Below are 18,254 nucleotides of genomic sequence, written 5' to 3' on the forward strand. Positions count from 1 at the left end.
CGCGCCATCCAGGCCGCGATGGCAACCAGAGGCCTCGTCGTCCTCGTCGTCGCTGCGCGCACCGGTGCCTCCTGGCCGCGCTTCCGCGCGACGGAGCTGAGCCAATTGAACGTGCACGCGATCCACATTCCCAAGTTCGGCGGCACGACGGCCGACGCGGCGGCGAAGATGATACGCTGCGAGGCGATGGCGTACGCGAAGCCGTACGCGTCGCCCGAGTGCGTCGCCATCTGCGACGCGTTTCGCCGGACCGGCGCGATCCCGTCGAAGGACGAGGTGCCCGGCGTCGGCGACCGCGAGCTGCGCCGCGCGTGCAACCCCATGCCGTCGCACGACGCGGCCCTCGAGCTCTGCCACGCGGCGCACGGCCTCGACCAGGCCTACGGCGCGCCGCTCGAGTCGCACGCGCGCAACCACCCCTGCGAGGTGCGCGCGCCGCCGCGGCGCTGGCCCGACGCGCTCGGGCGCGACTTCCTCGCGCGCTACCCGCGGCGCCGCGACCGGCCCTGGTTCGGCTGCGCGCTCTGCTTCACGTTCCTGCGCGATCCCTGGCGCCGCGCGGTCAGCGGGTGGTTCTACCGCGGCCACCACCCCGGCAGCGACGAGTTCGGCGTCGGCTGGCCGCCCGTCGGCGGCTTCCTCGCGCGGCGGCGTCTCCGCGGGGAGGCCCGCGTCCGGCGGAACGCGTCGGCGACGTCCCCGGACTACGCGTCGGCGACGTTCCTGGACTACGCGCGCGCGTCGGCCTACGCGAACGTCGCCACGCGCATGCTCGGCATGAACGAGCACGCGTACGCGGGCGCGGCGACGCCCGACGACGCGGCGCTGGCCCGCGGCGTCGGCGTCCTCCGACGCGTCCCCTTCGGGCTGCTCGAGGCGCCCCGCGAGTCCTACGCGCTGCTCGCGCGCGCGTTCTCCGTGAACGCGAGCACGTGCCACAAGCTCCGCGACGACTTCCGGACGCTCGCGGACGTCGGCGCGCGCCGCTCGAACGCGGAGTCGCTGCGGCGCGCCGCGGCCGTCGCCTCGAACGCGACGCTGCGGCGGGCCTTCGAGCGCCACAACGGCCTCGACCGCGCGCTCTACGGAGCCGCGCGCGGCATCTTCTGCGACGAGTGGCGCGCCGCGCTCGCCGACCCGGCGTCCTGCATCCCGGCCCTCGCGCGGTCCGGCGACGTCGACGCCGCGCCGGGCATCTGCGCCGCGACCGGGTCCAAGAGCGCGGCGCGACGTTCCTAGCTAACCACCGAGCTCCTCCCCTTCCCGCCGCGCCCCGGCCTTTTTCGACGCGATCGCGTAGAGCGCGGCCTCGTTGTTCTCGTACTCGAGGAACACGAGGTGCGCGAGCTCGGAGCACCACGCGGCCGCCGCCGGGACGGACAGGACGACGGACGCCGTCGTCCACCACCAGTCGCGCGACGACGGTTGTCCGTAGAGGAGGCCGCAGGTCATGGAGTTCGTCACCGCGAAGAGCAGACAATCGAGGAACTTGTCGTACCTCGCCGCGTAGCGCGCCACGAGACCCGCGAAGACGAGCGTCGCGCCGTAGAGCGCGCTCAGCGCGGCCAGGAGCCCGTACTTGTGGCCGCGCACCCACCCCGCCGCGCCGCCGCTTTGCCGCTCGATGGACCGCACGGTCGCGAGGCGGTCCAGCAGGCCGAGCGAGTTGATGATGAGCATGTTCCCGAGAAGCGAGTAGACCACGGTGCACAGCTTCGCGGGCCTGGCAGGAAAAGAGTGCGAACTTCCCAACTTTGAGGCTCATATCTCGGTCATGTTCCACTCGTTTCGGCTCATTTTTGGACGAGCGATCATCTCTCGGAGCGTCCTCGACGCGTGGATGCTTTTCCCGAAACGGTCGCGCGCGGAACACTCATATTGAAGCGAACTTGAATCACCCCTTTCCCGCCCCGTCCGCGGGCGCGTTCGTCGGGTGCCGCGGCGCCGAGCCCAGGTTCAGGCCGATGTTCACGCCTACCGCATGCGTCCGTGTTTCGTCGGCGAACATCTCTCGAAGGACGCGGCTTCGGGCTGTAGTAGACGGCGTAGCCGTCGTTCCAGGGATCCGCCGGCGTGTCGTACTTGTAGAAGAGGCTCCCGACGAGCACCCACGCGAGGAAGATGAGCCCGAGGTCCGCGGCGCAGCGCTGCACCGCGCCGTCGAGGCCCAGCGCGCGGAAGGCGCGCGCGCGGCCCCGGGACCAGCGCGTCTCCTCGGCCGCGGCGGCGCCGCCGTCCTCGAGGGCCTCGTAGCTCGAGACGAGCAGGTGGCTCGCCTCGCCCGTCCACGCGGCGCACGTCGGGATCGACACGACCATGGCGCAGGCCGTCGCGACGTAGTTCGCCTCCTCGTCGTTGCCTAAGAGATAGGAGAGCTCCGTTAGCAGGTGCGTCTTCCTCGGATGACGCCGCCTATCGCCGACGAAGATGCCGCAGGACGTCGCGTTCGTCACCTGCGCGCGATCGATCGTCCGCCGCGCGCGGACGCGGCGCGCGCGGCGACGCACCGCGAAGATGATCATGTCGACGGCCTCGCCGTAGCCCGCGAAGAGCTTCGCGACGACCATGCTGAGCGCGAGCGAAACGAGGAAGTAGGGCGTCAGGAGCAGGAACATGCCGTAGCGGCTGTCCGCGGCGAGGTCCGCGCGCCCGAGCTCGCGGAGCGCCGCGGCGCGCCGCAGCAGTTGCAGCGCGGAGACGACGATCGCGTTGCCGTAGACGCAGTAGAGGATCGTGAACACCTTGGCCGCGGGCGTCGCGGCCATCCGCGGCGCCGAGCCAACGGCGAAGCCGATGTTGATGGAATCTGCGAGGGGCGGCCGCGGTCGGGCGCCCGCGGGGACGAGGCGCGGGACGCCGCGCAAAGCGGTAGAGGCAGTAGCCCGGTCGCCAGCGCCGGTCGCCGCTGCCCGCGCCCGTCGCGTGGAACACGACGACGCCGGCGGCGACGAACGAGGCGAAGATCGCGAGCACGTCGAGGAGCATGCGGTGCAGCACGTGCTCCGGGTCGCCCCCGAGGGCCTCGAGCGCCAGGCGCCGGAAGCGCCAGGCCCAGGGCGGGATGTAGCCCGTCGCCGTCTCGACGAGCGCCGCGGCAGCGTCGGCCTCGAGGTCGCGGCCGAGGACCGCGGCGCTCTTCGCGCGCTCCACGAGCTCGACGCTCTCGCTGGCCGCGTCGCCGCCGGACTCGTCGCGGCGCGCGGCTGCATCCGGTCCAGCGACAGGAGCAGCGGCGTCCGCAGCATCTGGGGCTGCCTCGGCCATGCTGGCTAAAGACTCGAGCACCTTGCACTGCTCGTTCCCCCTCCAACGAAAGCTCGAAGAGACGACTAGTTGCGGCTGCCGGGCGTGTTCGCGCGGGGTGTGCCGACGAGGTTGTCGAGCTCGGGCTCGCGGAGGGGCGGGGGGTCGAGGGCCCAGCGGAGGAACACGTCGTGGGCGATGGCGCCCGCCGCGTCCGTGTCGATCGCGCGCCAGATCGTGTGGATGTCGTCGTCGGAGAGCGCCGCCTCGTCGATGGCGAGCGTGTCGCGCAGCAGCCCGCAGAACCCCCACTCGTTGATGTCCGGCCCCCGCTTCGGCAGCGCCTTGGACTTGTCCGCGAGCACGCGCAGCTTGCCGAGGCCGAAGCCGAACTTGATGTCGAGCCGGTCCAGGGACATCTCCGACGCGAGGCGGTCCTTCTGCTGCTTCGTCGCGATGTAGGGGATGGTCTCGTGGTGCATGCCGTGGCGCCGCATGAAGATCATGAACTCCTGCACGGAGATCGCGCCCGACCGGTCGGCGTCGAGCGCCTTCCACAGGCCCCGCAGGTTCTCCTCGCTGAGCTCCTTCTTCGTGATGTGCAGCCCCGGGAAGATGGCGCGGATGATGTGCTCGATCTCCTCGAAGCCCATGAGGCCGTCGCCCGACGTGTCGAGCCGCTTGAAGATCTTGAACCAGTTGCCGCCCGCCTGGTGCCACTTCTCCGCGGCCGCGTTCATGACGCCGAGGATGCGCCGCAGCTCGGCCGTGAGCTCCGGCGCGAGGTAGTCGGGCCAGGACTCGACCTCGAAGTGGTAGAGCGCGAGCTGGAACTCCTCGGCCGTCAGCGCGCCGGACTTGTCCGCGTCGACGAACGTCCAGAGGCCCAGCAGGTCCTCCTTCGTCACCTGGCCCTCGCCGAGGCGGAGCCGGATGCGCACGGCCCCCTCGAGCTCCGCTAAGGTGACGCGGTCGCTGCCGTCCTCGTCGATCTCGCGGAAGAGCCGCTTCACGTTGCCCGCGATGGAGCTGTGGACGCCGCGGCGGCGGAAGTCGGCGACGAGGGCCTTGTCGATGAGCTTGCAGACGCCGTGGAGCCGGTCCACGGGCAGCTCGACGTGCTTGGGGCGCGCCGTTGCCTGGGGCGTGAGGCCCCGCTTCTCCATGGAGTACGCCGTGAGCCGGTGCATCGAGTGCTCCGCGCCGTGGCGCCGCATGAAGACCATGAACTCCTGGACGGACACCTGGCCGCTCCGGTCCGCGTCGAGGCTCCGCCACATGCCCTGGAGGTGCGGCGTCGACACCTGCTTCTCGCCGAGGCCGAGGCCCGGGTAGCCGTCGCGGAGCACGTGCTCGAGCTCCTCGAACTGCATGTGGCCGCTGTCGTCGGCGTCGAACATGCGGAAGATCTTGTACCAGTTGCCGCTGGCGCGGTGCCACTTCTCCGCGGCGGCGTCGAGCACGGACACGAGCTGCCGGAGCCGCGCCTCGCCCTCGACGGTGTCCAGATTGAGCCACGCCTCGACCTCGAGGCGGTAGACCGCGTCCTGGAACTCGTCGGCGCTCAGCTCGCCCGACGCGTCGGCGTCGGCGTGGGTCCAGAGGCCGAGCACGTCGCGCTCCGCGAGGTGCTGCTCGCCGAGGCCGAGCTTCCGGACCGCCTCGAGCAGCTCCGCGAAGCGGAGCCGGCCGCTGCCGTCGGCGTCCATGAGCTCGAAGAGCTTCGTCCACATCTCCGCGATGGACAGCTTGACGCCCTGGCGCCGCAGGAAGCCGCCGAGAGCGCGGTGGAGCCGCTGCGCGATCGCGCGGAGCCGCTCGACGGGCAACAGCACGGGCTCGGGCCGCCGCTCGACTTCCAGTAATCCCCGCTTCGCCTTGGCGTAGTCCGTGAGGCGGTGCATGGAGTGGGCCGACCCGTGGCGCCGCATGAAGACCATGAACTCCTGGACGCAGACCTCGCGGCTCCGGTCCGCGTCGAGCGCCTTCCAGAGGCCCTTGACGTCGTCGTCCCGGAGCTCGTCCGCGGGGATGTGGAGGCCCGGGAAGCCGTCCCGCAGGACGTGCTCGAGCTCCTCGAAGCCCATCTTGCCGCTGTCGTCGGCGTCGAACATGCGGAAGATCTTGTACCAGTTGCCCGCCGCGCGGTGCCACTTGTCCGCGGCGCCGTTCATGATTTCGATGACCCGCGCGAGGCGCTCCGCGTTGTTCGCCGCCAACAGGTCGGGCCAGGGCTCGACCTGGAGGCAGTAGGCCGCCTGCTGGAACTCGTCGATGGTCAGCTCGCCGCTCCCGTCGGCGTCGACGTGCGTCCAGAGCCCCGCGAGGTCGCGGTCGCCGAGCTCGTCCCGGGCGACGCCGATCGCGCGCGCGGACGCGAGGAACTCGTCGAAGTGGAGGCGCCCGCTCTCGTCGGCGTCCATCTCCGCGAAGATGCGCGCCCAGTTGCCCCGGATGCTGCTGTGGACGCCGCGGCGCCGGAACAGGGCCACGAGCGCGCGGTTGAGCGCGTTGAAGACCCGTAAAATCCCCGGGCCGTCGAGGGCGACGACCGGCGGCGGCTCGGCGCGCTCCGACAGCCCCCGCTTCGCTTTGGCGTACTCCGTGAGCTTGTGCATGGAGTAGGCCGCGCCGTGGCGCCGCATGAAGATCATGAACTCCTGCACGGACACCGTCGACGACCGGTCGACGTCCAGCCGCTTCCAGAGGCCCTGGAGGTCCTCGTCGGGGAGCTGCGCCGGGCCCAACGAAACGCCGGGGAAGCGGTTCCGCACGACGGCGCAGAGCTCCTCGAAGGACATCTCGCCCGACGCGTCGCGGTCGAACTGGCGGAAGATCTTGTACCTGGGCAGCACAAGCGTGATTCAACGTCGCTTCAACGTGAGTGTTCCGCGCGCGCGCGTTCCGAAAAAAACACTCACGCTTCGAGGCCGTTCCAAGAGATGATCGCTCGTCCAAAAGTCAGCCGAAACGAGTGGAAAATGGCCGAGAAAGGAGCCTTTGAAGTTGGGAATTTCGCTCTCATGTGCTGCCCTGTCTTGTACCAGTTGCCGGACGCGCGGTGCCACTTCTCCGCGGCGCCGTCCAAGACCCCGATGATGGCCTCGCAGCGCGCGTCGTCGAGGTCGGGCCACGTGCCCAACCGCACCTTGTACATCAAGCTCACGAACTCCGCGTACGTCGCCTCGCCTGAGTCGTCGACGTCGACGCGCGCCCAGAAGACGCGGCGCTCGTAGCGGCTCAGGGACCGAATCCTCAAGATGTGGTCGAGCATGTGGTCGAGCTCGTCGAAGGTCACGCGGCCGCTCTTGTCCGTGTCCGCCATCTCGAAGAACTTGGACCACGACGCGCCGACGACGAAGTGGACGCCCTGGCGCGTCATGTACTGCACGAGCGCCGCGTCGAGCTTGCGCGTGACGCGCAGCAGGAAGACGTCGTGGGGGAGGCCGTCGTCGACCTCCGGCGAGTGGGCGTCCCGCGTCGACGCGAGGTCGTCGTAGCGCGCGGCCGTGTACCGCCGCTTGTCGCGCCGGTACGCGCCGAGGTTCTTCGCCCTGGCGACGTACTTCTCGTCCTTCGCCGGCGCCAGGGACGCGACGCGCGGCGGGAGCTTGGGCTCCTCGACGGGCGCCACGGGGTAGGTCCGGCTCGGGGCCGCGGCGCCGCCGCCGTCGCGCGGCGCCGCGTCCGCGCGGCGCGCCGGCGCCGCGTCCGCGGCGCGGCCCGGCCGCGGCGGCGGCTGGGACCGCTCCGGCGAGGCGTCGCGCGACGACGCGACGCTCGCGGGCGAGCCGACGGCCGCGCGGACCTGCTGCTCGGACCAGCGAGTGCTCGCGGGCAGGCTCTCGACCTCGCTCTGGAGCGCCTCGTAGTCCGTGACCAGCCGCTCGAGGTCGTGGACGCGGCTCTGGATCTCCATGAGCTGCTGCGTCGGGAAGTCCCACCGCGACTGCGGCCGCAGCGGCTCCTCGTCGACGCTCCGCGGCGAGCCGACCTGGCCCCGGGCGACGCGCGGCGACGCCTGCTTCGAGCCCCGCGGCGACCGGCCGCTCGGCTTCTTCGCGTTGCCCAGGCTCGGGGCCTTGGTGATGGGCGCCGGCATGCTCGTGCGGGGGAGCCGGCCTACGCGACGACGGCTCCTCCCATGCTGCCCCGGTCCGAGAGCTTACGAAACCGACTGGAGATACTTATTAAAAACCGGATCGTTGATCGCAAGCCCTTGTTGAGTAAAGGTAAAAGTCGTCGAATCCAGCTCTGTGATTGGCTCAGACGACTTTGACCGCCGAGCTGTTGGGAGACGATGGGCAGCCCGAAGCGGCCTGTCTGAGGCCCATGTCGGTCGTTTGGACGAGCCGATGGCATTTTTTGCCCACCCCAAATCATGATGAAGCCGGCGGTGGCGGCCCTCGACCCCTACGCGGGGCGCGCGACCGCGGGCGCGCGAGCACATCGCGCGCGCAGCCCTGACTTTTACCCTAAATTCAACGATCCGGTTTTTAATGGGTATGGGGTCGTGTTGACGAGCTTTGCATCGATGCTGCACGACTGATCTCGAGAGGTCTGCTTGTACGTATTGCTCGGACCGCCGCGCGCGCCGCTCCAGCACCGCTCCAGCACCCCTCCAGCACCGCTCCAGCACATGGCCGCGTTCAGCTTCGACGGCTTCGACCTCGGCCGCATCGACGGCCTCGCGCGGCCGCTTCTCGTGGCGCGCGGCAGCAAGGGCTACGCGGCCTGCGCCTACGTCGACGTCGGCGTCGCCGAGAAGTTCGAGGAGGCCTGCATCATCTTCTCCGGCGTCGCGACGCACGCGGACATGGCCGGGTCCGACGTCAAGAAGGCGTCGCCCGCGGCGCTGGCGCTCGGCGTCACCGTCGGCATGAAGGGCGCGGACGCGCTCGAGCTGCTTCGCTAGCGCCTAAAATTCATTTACGCTTCCCCTTGCCCCGGCCGCCGCCGCGGCCCTTGCCGCCGCCGCCGCCGCGGCCCCTGCCGCCGCCGCGGCCCTTGCCGCCCTTGCCGCCGCCCTCGGTCCGCTGCTGCCACGCGGGCATCATGTCCCGCGCGGAGGGCCGCTGCTTGTGGGCGTGGCCGCCGCGGTCCGGCACGGCGCCGATGATGACGGACTTCATGGGCGCGTCGACGGTGACCTTGGACGTGGCGGAGATGGGCTGCTCGAGCCGCGCGGCGATGTCGCGCGCGCGGCGCCGGGACATCGCGAGCGCGTCGTCGACGGCGAGGGGCGGCGGCTCGCCGCCGATGGCGTCGCGGGCCGCGGCGACGGCGGAGACGATCGCGTCCTCGTTGCCCCGCGCGGAGTCGCTCCACAAAAAGGCCTGGACCGTGACGTCGCACCGCTTGAGCATCATCCGCCGCCGCAGGCCGTAGTCCGTCCGCATGGCGTCGCGCACGGCCTCGAGCTTGGCGCGCTGCTCCGGCGTCGCCGGCGCCGGGTCCGCGCCGAGGGCCGGGCCGCCGGCCTCGGCCCGGGCGACGGCGAACGCGAGCGCCGCGTCCGTCGACGCGCAGTCGGCGTCCGCCGCGCCGAGCTCCCGCGCGAGCGCGGCGGCGCGGAGCTTGCGCACGGCGCCCGCGGGCGCGGCGCGGGCGCGCTTCGCCGCCGCCAGCTTCGCCGCGCGCGCCTCGCACTCGAGGAAGGCGGCGAGGTGCGCCGCGTCGTCGCCCCAGGCGTAGCCGCGCGCGTCGGCCCAGGCGCGCGCGTCGCTCGCCGACGTCGGGTGCGGCCCTTCGATGGGCGACCTCCGCAGCTCTGTTAGCGCCGCGTCGAGGGCGTTCGTGGCGGTTGCCTCGATCTGAGCCATGGCTGCCTTGCGCAGCAAAAAGAGCCGCCGGGCCGGCGAGCCTCAACATCCCATCAACATGGGCTCCGTGAGGCATGGACGAGCGATTTTCGAGGCGCCAAGCAGCGCGTTCCATGCTAATACGCAGCGCTTCCACGCCATAATACGCCCTCGCAACATGGCGCATCCCGCCGCTAGCGAAAACAGCTCCATTTGGCAGTCCCGCCGCCGCTAAGCAGCCATAGAAATCACACAGCCGCGAAGCAGCAGTAGAGCCATAGAAAATGCCAGAGGAGACGACCAAGCCCTTCCCGGCGCGCGCCGTAATCACGCTGTCGTGCTGCTTCCTCGTCAACATCTACACGGTCACCTCCGTCTTCCCCTACCTCGCCTACTACGTCGTCGAGGCCGGCGCCGCGGAGGACGTCGACGCGGCGGGCTACTGGAGCGGCGTCATCACGGCCGCGTTCATGGTCGGGAGGGTCATCGGCGCGTATCCCTTGGGCCGCGCCGCGGACCGCTTCGGCCGCAAGCCCGTGCTCTTCCTCGGGCTCGCGACGAACGCCGCGCTCGCCGTCGCGTTCGGGTCGTGCCGCTCCATCGGCGCGGCGATCCTGACGCGCTTTCTGACGGGGCTGTTCAACGGCATTCCCATCGTCGCGCGCACGTCGGCGACGGAGCTCGTCGCGGACGCGGCGCTCGAGGCCGACGAGCAGCAGAAGCGGCGGAGCCGCGCCGTCGCCTGGGTTTTAGGCAGCTACAGCATCGGCGTCGTCGTCGGCCCCGCGATCGGCGGCGTCCTGGCGGGCAACCGGGCGCTGAAGCGCGGCTTCGCGGTCTTCGAGCGCTACCCCTACCTGCCGCCGAACCTGCTGACGGCGCTCCTGGGGCTGCTCCTGCTGCCCTGCGTCGCGGCGTTCATCCCCGAGACGCGCGCCGCGCGGCCGCCGGCGGCCGCCGCGGCGAAGCCGCGGACGGCGATCCTGCAGAACAGGGCCGCGGCGGCGGCCATCGCGACCTACGCCCTCTACAGCGCCGTCGAGATCGGCGTCACGGAGGTCGTCTGCCTCTGGGCCGTCGCGTCCGAGGCGAGCGGCGGCCTCGGGCTGAGCATGGCGCGCGTGGGCCAGGCGCTGGGCGCCGTCGGCGTCTTCATGGTCGTCGTCCAGTTCGCGCTCTACGAGAAGCACGTCGCGCGCGTCGGCGAGCGCGGCGGCGTGCTCGGCGCGCTCGCGCGCAACGGCCCGGCGATCGCGGCGCTCCCCGTCGCGGCCTACGCGCTCGAGGCGGCCTTCGGCGAGGGCGGCGCCGTCGCCGCTTTGGTCCTCGTCCACGGCTTCGTCAAGTGCGGCGACACCGTCTTCTTCTCCGCGCTGACGGCCGTCGCGAACGCGACCGTGTCCACGGAGGACCGCGGCGCGTTCCAGGGCGTCAACGTCACGCTCGGCAGCCTCGGCAAGGCCCTCGGCCCGACGGCGGGCGCCGTGCTCTTCGCCTGGACCATCAACGCCTCGGCGCTACGCGCCGCGGACCCGCGCGTCCGCGCGGCGTCGACGTTCCTGCTCTACGGCGCGGCGACGTCGCTCGTCTGCGCCTTCGCGTCGCGGCGGCTGGACGCGCCGGACGACGACGCGCGGACCTACGAGATGGTCCGGTCCCGGTCGACGAACCCGCTCCGCGAGGCGGACGTCGAAGCGGCGCCGCCGGCGGCCGCGGCCTCGCCGTCGCACGCGCCGCTCATCGTCGAGGTCGAGGGCTTCGACGCCGACGCCGCGCCGGACGCGCGCGAGTCCGAGTTCACGGACGACGAGGACGACGGCATCGACGCCGACGCCGTGCCCGCGCGCGGCGCGGCTAACACGCGGGTGTGAGTACAGCGACGCGGCGGCTCGGGCATCGATATGAAACGAGGCGATGTTGTACGTAACACGAGGGTGTGAGTATAACAACGAGGCGGCTCGGGCGTCGATATTAAACGAGACGATGTTATACGAGCGCGCGGCTACCGTTTCGCCTTGCGGCGGCTCAGCGTCGGCATACCCTTGCGATGCGCCTTGGCCTTTCGCCTTTTATGGCTCACCGGCCTCGCGCCATGATTCGCCTTCTTCGCTTTGCGCGCGTTGCGATTCATGTGCCAGAGCGCGTCCGTGAGAGGGTTGCCATTGTCGATGGCGACCAGCGACAGGGAAAACAAGGCGCCGAAGGCGAGGTGGATGTGGTGCTGCGCTTGCGACGGCAGCGCTCGGGAGAATGCGCGCGCGGCCCACATCATCTTAGTTTTGGTCTCGACGCTGGGCGGCGGCCGACGGCGGCGACCTCGCGGTGGTGGCCGAGCTGTGATCGCCGATGTTGTGGCAAACGAGCCGCCAAGCTTTGCCCTTGCGCAGCATGGACTGCTGTAATATAGCTGTGACCTGCTTGACGCTGTGCGCATTAACACATGCTTTTATGTCGCCGCAACCGGCCACACCTCAATCGCGACGTTCGGCGCGCCGCGCGGCGACGACTGCCCATGTGTCGGCGTTTTGGGCCTCACCCAAATCGCGCCTGTCGCGCACGCGCTTGCGCGCGGAGGAGTTCTTCTTTGAAAACCATGGGGTCGCTACCGAGTCTACCGAGGAGCGCGTCGCCGCCGAGCCGGACTGGACGAAGGGCGAATTCGCGGCGCGCAGCGCTCCCATGTCGCCGGACGCGGACCTGTCGCCGGAGTCGGTGGCGTCATCGTGCCTGCGCGGCCTGCAATTCGTGGACATCCCGCACAAGAACGCGGGCCTCGAGCGGGCCTACAACTTCATGACGCTGCCGTGCCGCGTCCTGGTCTCGGACCGCGGCCGGCAGATCGAGAACCGCGGCCTCGACGTCTTCGTCGAGCGGGGGCTGCTGTCGCCGTTGCTGCAGCCGTTCATCGGCGCGTCGCGCATCGACTTTGGGGAGATGAGCGTCATCGACGGCACGCCGACGCGCGGAGCGATGGCGAGCGTGTCGGTCCACATCGTCGCGTCGCCGTTGGCGGCCACGCGGCACCCGTCCGGGATCCCAAAGGACACGACGGAGCTGGCCCGGAGTACACGTTCGCCGTGCGTCTGCAGCAGGACCGACGGACGAAGACCTGGCTCGTCGTCGACGTCATCGACGCGGCCTGCGTGGGCAGTAATCGACCTCTGTAGTGATTTGTGTGGGGGCAATGACGCATGTTGCCGCCGCGTTGCCGCAGTGTTCTAGCGGTTTCTGAGATCCAGCCCTGGGCAGCCCTGCTCGAGGGTGAGCAGCCGGGCTGATCTTCGGTTGCTGTCGACATCGTCGCTGCGCCGGACGTCATGCCTCTTGGTAGAACGAAGAAGAATAAGGGGGCAGACACTGATCTCCCGGCCGAAATCGTAATCGCCATTGTGGTCGCCATGTTCCTCATCCTCGGGGGGCTCATGTATTTTTGTCCTGGCGTCGATGAGGACTCAGAAAAATATCGCCGGAAGCAAGAGAAAAAGAAGAAGAAGCGCGGTAAGCGCGGTGCCGGAGCCAGCGGAGGGAGCGGGCCACCTCCTACCGAGACGACCGAGACGGTTGTCGCGCCGCCGCCGCTGACCTTCCAGGTCGAGGTGCCGGCCGGCGTCGACCCCGGAGCGCAAATGACGGTCCCGGCACCGGACGGAAGCCTTGTGACAGTGATCGTCCCCGACGGGCGGCTTACGCCGGGCTCGCTCTTCGCAGTGGCGATGGCGCCGCCACTGCCGCCGCCGCCGCCGGAGGCGCCGCAGCCCTTCGCGGGCCACGGCATCGTCTAGTATGCGCCTGCAGCAGTAATCGGGCAAGTCGACGCGGCCTGCTGCGGGCAGTAATCGGCCTTTGTAGATGTGTTTGTGTGGGCAACTCCGCATGTTGGCCGGGTTGCTGCAGTGGTGAAGCTCTCCCGGCTGTGCTCGTCGGTGCGCCGCGCCGCCGCACGCGCAGTGCACCAGCACCCAAACATGCTGCGGCGCTTCGCGACCATCGCAGTGGCCAGCGCGCTCTGGATGCCGCAACCGCACCATGCTGCGCGAACGCGGCGACGCGTGGCCGACGACGACTGGGCGACGGGCGAGTTCGCCGCGCGCTGCGCGCCGATGGAGCCGAGCGCGGACCTGTCTCCCGAGACGGTCGCCTCCGCGACGCTCCGCGGCCTGCAGTTCGTCGACGTCCCGCACGAGAACGCGGGCCTCGAGCGCGCCTACAACTTCATGACGCCGCCGTGCCGCGCGGCCGTCGCGCAGACCGAGGACCGCGAGCTCGAGCGCTTCGTCGCGCGCGGCCTGCTGTCGCCGAGCCTGCAGCCGTTCGTCGGCTGCTCGCGCATCGACTTCGGCGAGCTCACGCGCATCGAGGGCACGGCGACGCGCGGCGCCATGGCGTCCGTGTCCGCGCGGGTCGTCGCGTCGCCGTTGGCCGCGACGCGGCACCCGTCGGGCATCCCGAAGCGGGACGCGGCGCTGCCCGAGCACGCGTTCGTCGTGCGCCTGCAGCAGGACCGGCGCACGGCGACGTGGCGGGTGGCGGCGCTCATCGACGCCGTCGGCGGCCAGGGCCACCAGCGGCTGTACTAACGCGCCGGAACCCCGCGTTAGAGCGCGAAGGCCAGCGCGCCGACGGCGAGCGTGTCGGCCGCGAGGAGCTTGAGGAAGTCGTCGCGGAACCGCGCGTCGGGCCAGTCCGCGAGCTGGAGCCAGGAGCCCAGAAAGGGCGCGGCGCCGGCCGCGGCCGCAAAGAGGAGCACGTAGACGGCGGCGAGGAGGCGGCTCAGCGCGACGTGGTCGCGGAGCGACTCCATGAAGGGCTCGCCCGTGTAGTTGGCCGCGAACGTGTTGAGCTGGACGACGGCCGTGAGCAGGAAGACGGCGCTGTTGATCGTCGACGGGCTGAAGGCGCCGTCGGGCGCGTGGCGCTCCCGCGGCTCGTGGGGCGCGCAGAGCTCGACGGCCTTGACGAGCGCGAATAGGTGCACGGCGAACTGCGCGGCGATGGACGCCGCGGGCCGGGGCGAGAAGACGCGGAGCGGCGGCCGCGCGGCGCTCAGCGTCTCCAGCGGCTTCGCGCGCGAGCAGAGGAAGAAGAGGCCCGCCGTCAGCAGGCCGACGCAGGTCATCTGCGAGTCGCCCTGCTTGACGCCGTGGAGGTAGAGCGACGAGAGCATGTACGCGGACACGAGGCACATGAGCGCCAAGATCTTGAAGATCTGGATCATCGACACGAGCGTGCAGCGGCCCTGGCAGACGATGGCGAGCACGCACTCGATGGTCGCGCGCTTCGACGTGAAGGGCGACGCGATGGACGCGTCGCCGAGGTTCACGAGCGTCGGGTCGTCGTCCATCGCGTCGAGCTCCGCGTCCGCGAGCGCCCGGCGCATGCCCGCGACGCCGGCGTCGCCGCGCTTCAGCCGCTTCGTCTCCTGCTTCGCCAGCGACTTCTCGAGCACGGGGCTGTTCATGATGGACACGCCGACGTGCGCGCGCTTCAGCGCGCCGACGTCGTTCGTGCCGTCGCCGCACATGAGCGTCGTCTTCCCCGCGGCGTTGAGCGCGTCGATGACGCGCTCCTTCTGCTTCGGCGACGCCCGCGCGAAGACGGCGCAGTGCAGCGCGACGGGGCCGAGGCAGCCGGCGGCCTCCGCGGCGTCGACGGCGTCGCCGCGGCAGAAGAGGTCGTAGTCCGCCGCGAGCGCGGGCACGGCGGCCGCGTCGAAGGCCCGCGTGTCGCCGCCGCCGCCCAGGCGCCGCCAGACGACGCCGCCGGCGTCGGTCGTCTCGAGCACGAGCGCCTCCTTCGCCGCGTCGGCGATATGGACGGCCCGCGCGACGTGCGCGGCGGTCAGCACGTTGTCGCCCGTGATGACCTGGGCAGCAAAAGAGAGATTCAACGTCGCTTCAACGTGAGTGTTCCGCGCGCGCGCGTTCCGGAAAAAAAAAACATCCACGCTTCGGGGCCGTTCCAAGAGATGATCGCTCGTCCAAAAATCAGCCGAAACGAGTGGAAAACGGCCGAGCTAGGAGCCTTTGAAGTTGGGAATTTCGCACTCTTTTCCCGCCCTGGTGATGACGACGCACGCGTGCGACGACGCCTTGAGGTGGTCGATGACCTGGGCCGTGCCCGGCTTCAGGGGCGACTGGAGGCAGAGGAAGCCCCGGAAGGCGAGGCCCCGCTCCGCGGTCGCGCGGGGCACGCGGCGCCACGTCGCCGGCGACATGCGCGCGTGCTTCGCCGCGTCGCCGTCGTCCGCGGGGCGGCTCGCGAGCGCGAGCACGCGGTGGCCCGCCGCCGCGTGGGCCTCGTAGGCCGCGTCGAAGCCCGCGGGGACGACGGCGAGCAGGGGCCGGAGCGCCTCGGGCGCGCCTTTACAGACGACGGTCGCGCCGTCGTCGTTGCGCGGGCTCGCGGGCGCGACGACGCAGGACATGCGCCGGAGCTCGCTCGCGAAGCCGTAGCGGTGGAGCACGCGGAGCGGCGTCTTCGGGCCCGGCGGCGGCGGGCCCCGGTCGCCCGACTTCTTCTCCCGCGGCGCCGCGGGCGCGACGACGTCCGACGACGCGACGGCCCAGCCCACCGCGGCGAGCTGCGCGCGCTCGAGCGAGTCGCCGACGAGGCGGCCGTCGACGGCGGCGAGCGCGTGGCACGCGGCCAAGACGACGGCGCAGTCCGCGTCGACGTCGCGCGCCTTCGCGAGCGCCAAGGCGTCGAGCGGCTCGAGCGCGACGCCGCGGACCGCGAGCTCGTCGGACGTGAGCGTGCCCGTCTTGTCGAAGCAGCACACGTCCAGCGCCCCCGCGAAGGCGATGCGGAAGGGCTCCGTGCAGTAGACCGCCGACTTGGCGAGCGCCGCGAGCGAGTTCGTGACGGCGAGGCTCAGCTCCATGGGCAGCTCCGGGGGCACGACGGACGTGACGATGAGCACGCAGTGGAGGCAGAGCTTGAAGCGGTTCCGGTCCGGGTCCCGGAGGCCCTCGCGCAGGACGTAGGCCGACGCGCAGACCGCGAAGACCAGGAGCGTGCCGATGAACCGGCCCGTCTCCGACGACCCGAGCACGCGCTCCGTCGCGAAGAGGATCGTGCGCATGAGCTGGCCCTGGGCCGTCTCGAAGCCCGTGCGCAATACCACAACGACGATGCCCCGGTCCGGCGGCGCCGCGCGCGCCGGCTCGCGCACCGTCATGCCCAGCGGCAGGTCGTCGTCGTCGAGGTCGCGGCCGTCGTCGACGACGGGTTGCGGCGCCGGCGCGCCCGGCGTCGCGTCGATGAGGTCCGTGCCGCCGAAGAGCACGTGGCGCCGGTGGGCCGTGTCCACGAGGAGCGCGCCCGCGAGCGCGCCCGTCGCGTCGCGGTCCGCGAGCGCCGCGCCTTCTTTCCGCTGCGGCACGCTCTCGCCCGTGAGCATGGCCTCGTTGACCACCGCCGCGCCGTCGAGGAGCAGGCAGTCGCAGGGGATCGTCGCGCCGCCCGTGCCGACGCCGCCGCGCGCCTGGCGGCTCCGGCTCGGCGCGGCCAGCGAGCAGACGTCGCCCGGCACGAGATCGTCCGAGAGGCACGGCCGCCACGCGCCGAGCCGCAGCGCGTAGACGAGGCGCGGCGGCCGGCGCATGGCCCGCAGATGCTCCAGGGACCGCAACCGCTGGAAGCACAGCGTCGCCTCGAAGAGCAGCAGCATGCACAGCGTCACGCAGCTGTAGAGCCAGTACTCGTCGAGCGACCACAGCGCGCAGCAGAAGACCTGGAAGACGAAGAAGGGCGCGAGGTAGTGCTCCTCGAAGAGCTCGCCGAACGTCGGGTCCGGGATGTCGAACGCGTTCGGCCCCCAGCGCCGCCGCGCGGCCTCGGCCGCCGCCTCGGTCTCGAGCCCCCGCGCGCCGCAGTAGCCCGCGAGCGGGCCGTCGGTAATGGGCGCGAGGGGCGCCCAGGCCCCGCCGTCGGCGACGAAGACGCGCCGCTGGAAGGAGAAGTGCGCGCCGCCGCGCGCCGCGTCGCGCGCGAGCGCCACGAGCTCGCGGAACTTCGCGTCCGCGGGCGTCGCTAAGGCGTGTGTTGCCGCGCCGGCGCCGTCCACGCGCCGGTAGGCGACGAGGCACCTGCAGGCGACGCTCCAGCGCGTGCTCAGGAACACGAAGAGGTGCAGGGTCAGCACGACGGGGATGGCCACGAGGGCCGCGACGGGCGGCGACGGCGCCGCCCAGGCCGCGCCGTGGAGCGCGCCGTAGGCGACGGCGAAGGGACCCACATCAAGGCGCAGCAGCGGCCGGCGCTTGACGTAGAGCCTGACGTCCAGGCTGGACACGTCGGCCATCGCGTATCACTCGTTCGCCGTCCCGGCCTATCACCTCAGCGGCAGGAGAGGCTCATCATGCCGCAGCTCGGCTGCAGCTCGGCGAAGCCGCGAGACCGCGATGTTTCCCCCAACCTTGCCGTCCCGGACGACGACGGCGTTACGGGGCTGCGGGGGCGAAGCGAGGTAGCATCACATGCCGGGCGGGAGCGGCTCGTCGGCCGCCGGCGGCGGCGGCGCCGTGTAGCCCGTGAACTGCGTCGGCACGGCCACCGGCGGCGCGGGGGGCATGGGCGCGCCGTAGTTGACGGGCGGCGGCGGGCCGTAGCCGGGATAGTTCGCGTAGGGGTTTTCCATGGCCGGCGGCGGGTAGGAGGCGTAGGCCGGCTGCCAGCCGCCGCCGTAGCCCTGCTGCGGCGGCGGGTCCTCGGGCAGCACGGCGCCCGTCGACTGGTCGACGCGCGACATCGAGAGCTCGTAGCGGCCGTTGGCCTTGATCTCCTTGACGTAGGCGAAGACCTGCTGGCCCGGGGCCGCGTGCGCCGCGATGTCGTGCTCGTCGTTGAGCCGCACGCCCTTGACGATCTGGGAGATGTGGACGAGGCCGTCGCCGTAGTTGCCCTCGAGCGTCACGAACGCGCCGAAGGGCTGGAGCCGCTTGACGACGCCGCGGTGCACCGTGTGGAGGTCGGGCACGCCCGGGGGCGCGCTGGGCGCGCCGCCGCCGAAGCCCAGGCCCGGCCGGCCGTAGGCGCCGCCGTTGCCGAGCATGAGCTGCTGCTCCGGCAGGCGCTCGCCCGTGGCCTGGTCGACGCAGGCCGCGGAGAGCTCGACGCGGCCGTTCTCCTTGACGCCCGTGCAGACGACGTGGATGGGCGCGCCGAGGGGGTAGACCTGCATGATCTCGTCCGCGCCGTTGAAGCGCCGGT

The 18,254-nt window shown here is 71.3% G+C and overlaps 5 protein-coding genes across 5 annotated transcripts in view; 2 read left to right on the forward strand and 3 right to left on the reverse strand.

The window, feature by feature from the left end:
- The window catches only part of AURANDRAFT_66436 (hypothetical protein), a gene marked incomplete at both ends in the record, with an annotated part of 9,918 nt that extends 2,573 nt beyond the window's left edge, over window positions 1-7,345 (reverse strand). The window contains 7 exons of the mRNA XM_009041801.1: window positions 1,289-1,723; window positions 1,899-1,974; window positions 2,021-2,453; window positions 2,508-2,806; window positions 2,856-3,255; window positions 3,372-6,087; window positions 6,288-7,345. Coding sequence (XP_009040049.1) covers window positions 1,289-1,723; window positions 1,899-1,974; window positions 2,021-2,453; window positions 2,508-2,806; window positions 2,856-3,255; window positions 3,372-6,087; window positions 6,288-7,345 — 5,417 coding nt within the window. The remainder of the gene's footprint in view (window positions 1-1,288; window positions 1,724-1,898; window positions 1,975-2,020; window positions 2,454-2,507; window positions 2,807-2,855; window positions 3,256-3,371; window positions 6,088-6,287) is intronic.
- A 594-nt stretch (window positions 7,346-7,939) lies between these two features.
- Window positions 7,940-8,152, forward strand: AURANDRAFT_17715 (hypothetical protein; the record flags this gene model as incomplete). The annotated part of the gene is made up of 1 exon (XM_009041657.1): window positions 7,940-8,152. A coding segment is annotated over one exon (213 nt), but the record flags the coding sequence as incomplete, so codon positions are not given.
- Window positions 8,153-8,168: 16 nt separating this feature from the next.
- On the reverse strand, window positions 8,169-9,065 carry AURANDRAFT_66437 (hypothetical protein; the record flags this gene model as incomplete). The annotated part of the gene is made up of 1 exon (XM_009041800.1): window positions 8,169-9,065. One exon carries the CDS (start codon window positions 9,063-9,065, stop codon window positions 8,169-8,171), a length of 897 nt encoding a protein of 298 aa, XP_009040048.1.
- A 263-nt stretch (window positions 9,066-9,328) lies between these two features.
- AURANDRAFT_66438 (hypothetical protein) lies at window positions 9,329-10,915 on the forward strand (the record flags this gene model as incomplete). Its single annotated transcript, XM_009041658.1, has 1 exon — window positions 9,329-10,915. The coding sequence occupies one exon, from the start codon at window positions 9,329-9,331 to the stop codon at window positions 10,913-10,915; it is 1,587 nt and encodes a 528-aa protein (XP_009039906.1).
- Window positions 10,916-13,638: 2,723 nt separating this feature from the next.
- Window positions 13,639-17,346, reverse strand: AURANDRAFT_54697 (hypothetical protein; the record flags this gene model as incomplete). The annotated part of the gene is made up of 3 exons (XM_009041799.1): window positions 13,639-14,907; window positions 15,112-16,206; window positions 16,267-17,346. The coding sequence occupies 3 exons, from the start codon at window positions 17,344-17,346 to the stop codon at window positions 13,639-13,641; spliced, it is 3,444 nt and encodes a 1,147-aa protein (XP_009040047.1).
- Between the last annotated feature and the right edge of the window lie 908 nt (window positions 17,347-18,254).

Source organism: Aureococcus anophagefferens, assembly GCF_000186865.1.
Source record: "Aureococcus anophagefferens unplaced genomic scaffold AURANscaffold_23, whole genome shotgun sequence".
Classification (NCBI taxonomy): Eukaryota; class Pelagophyceae; order Pelagomonadales; family Pelagomonadaceae; genus Aureococcus; species Aureococcus anophagefferens.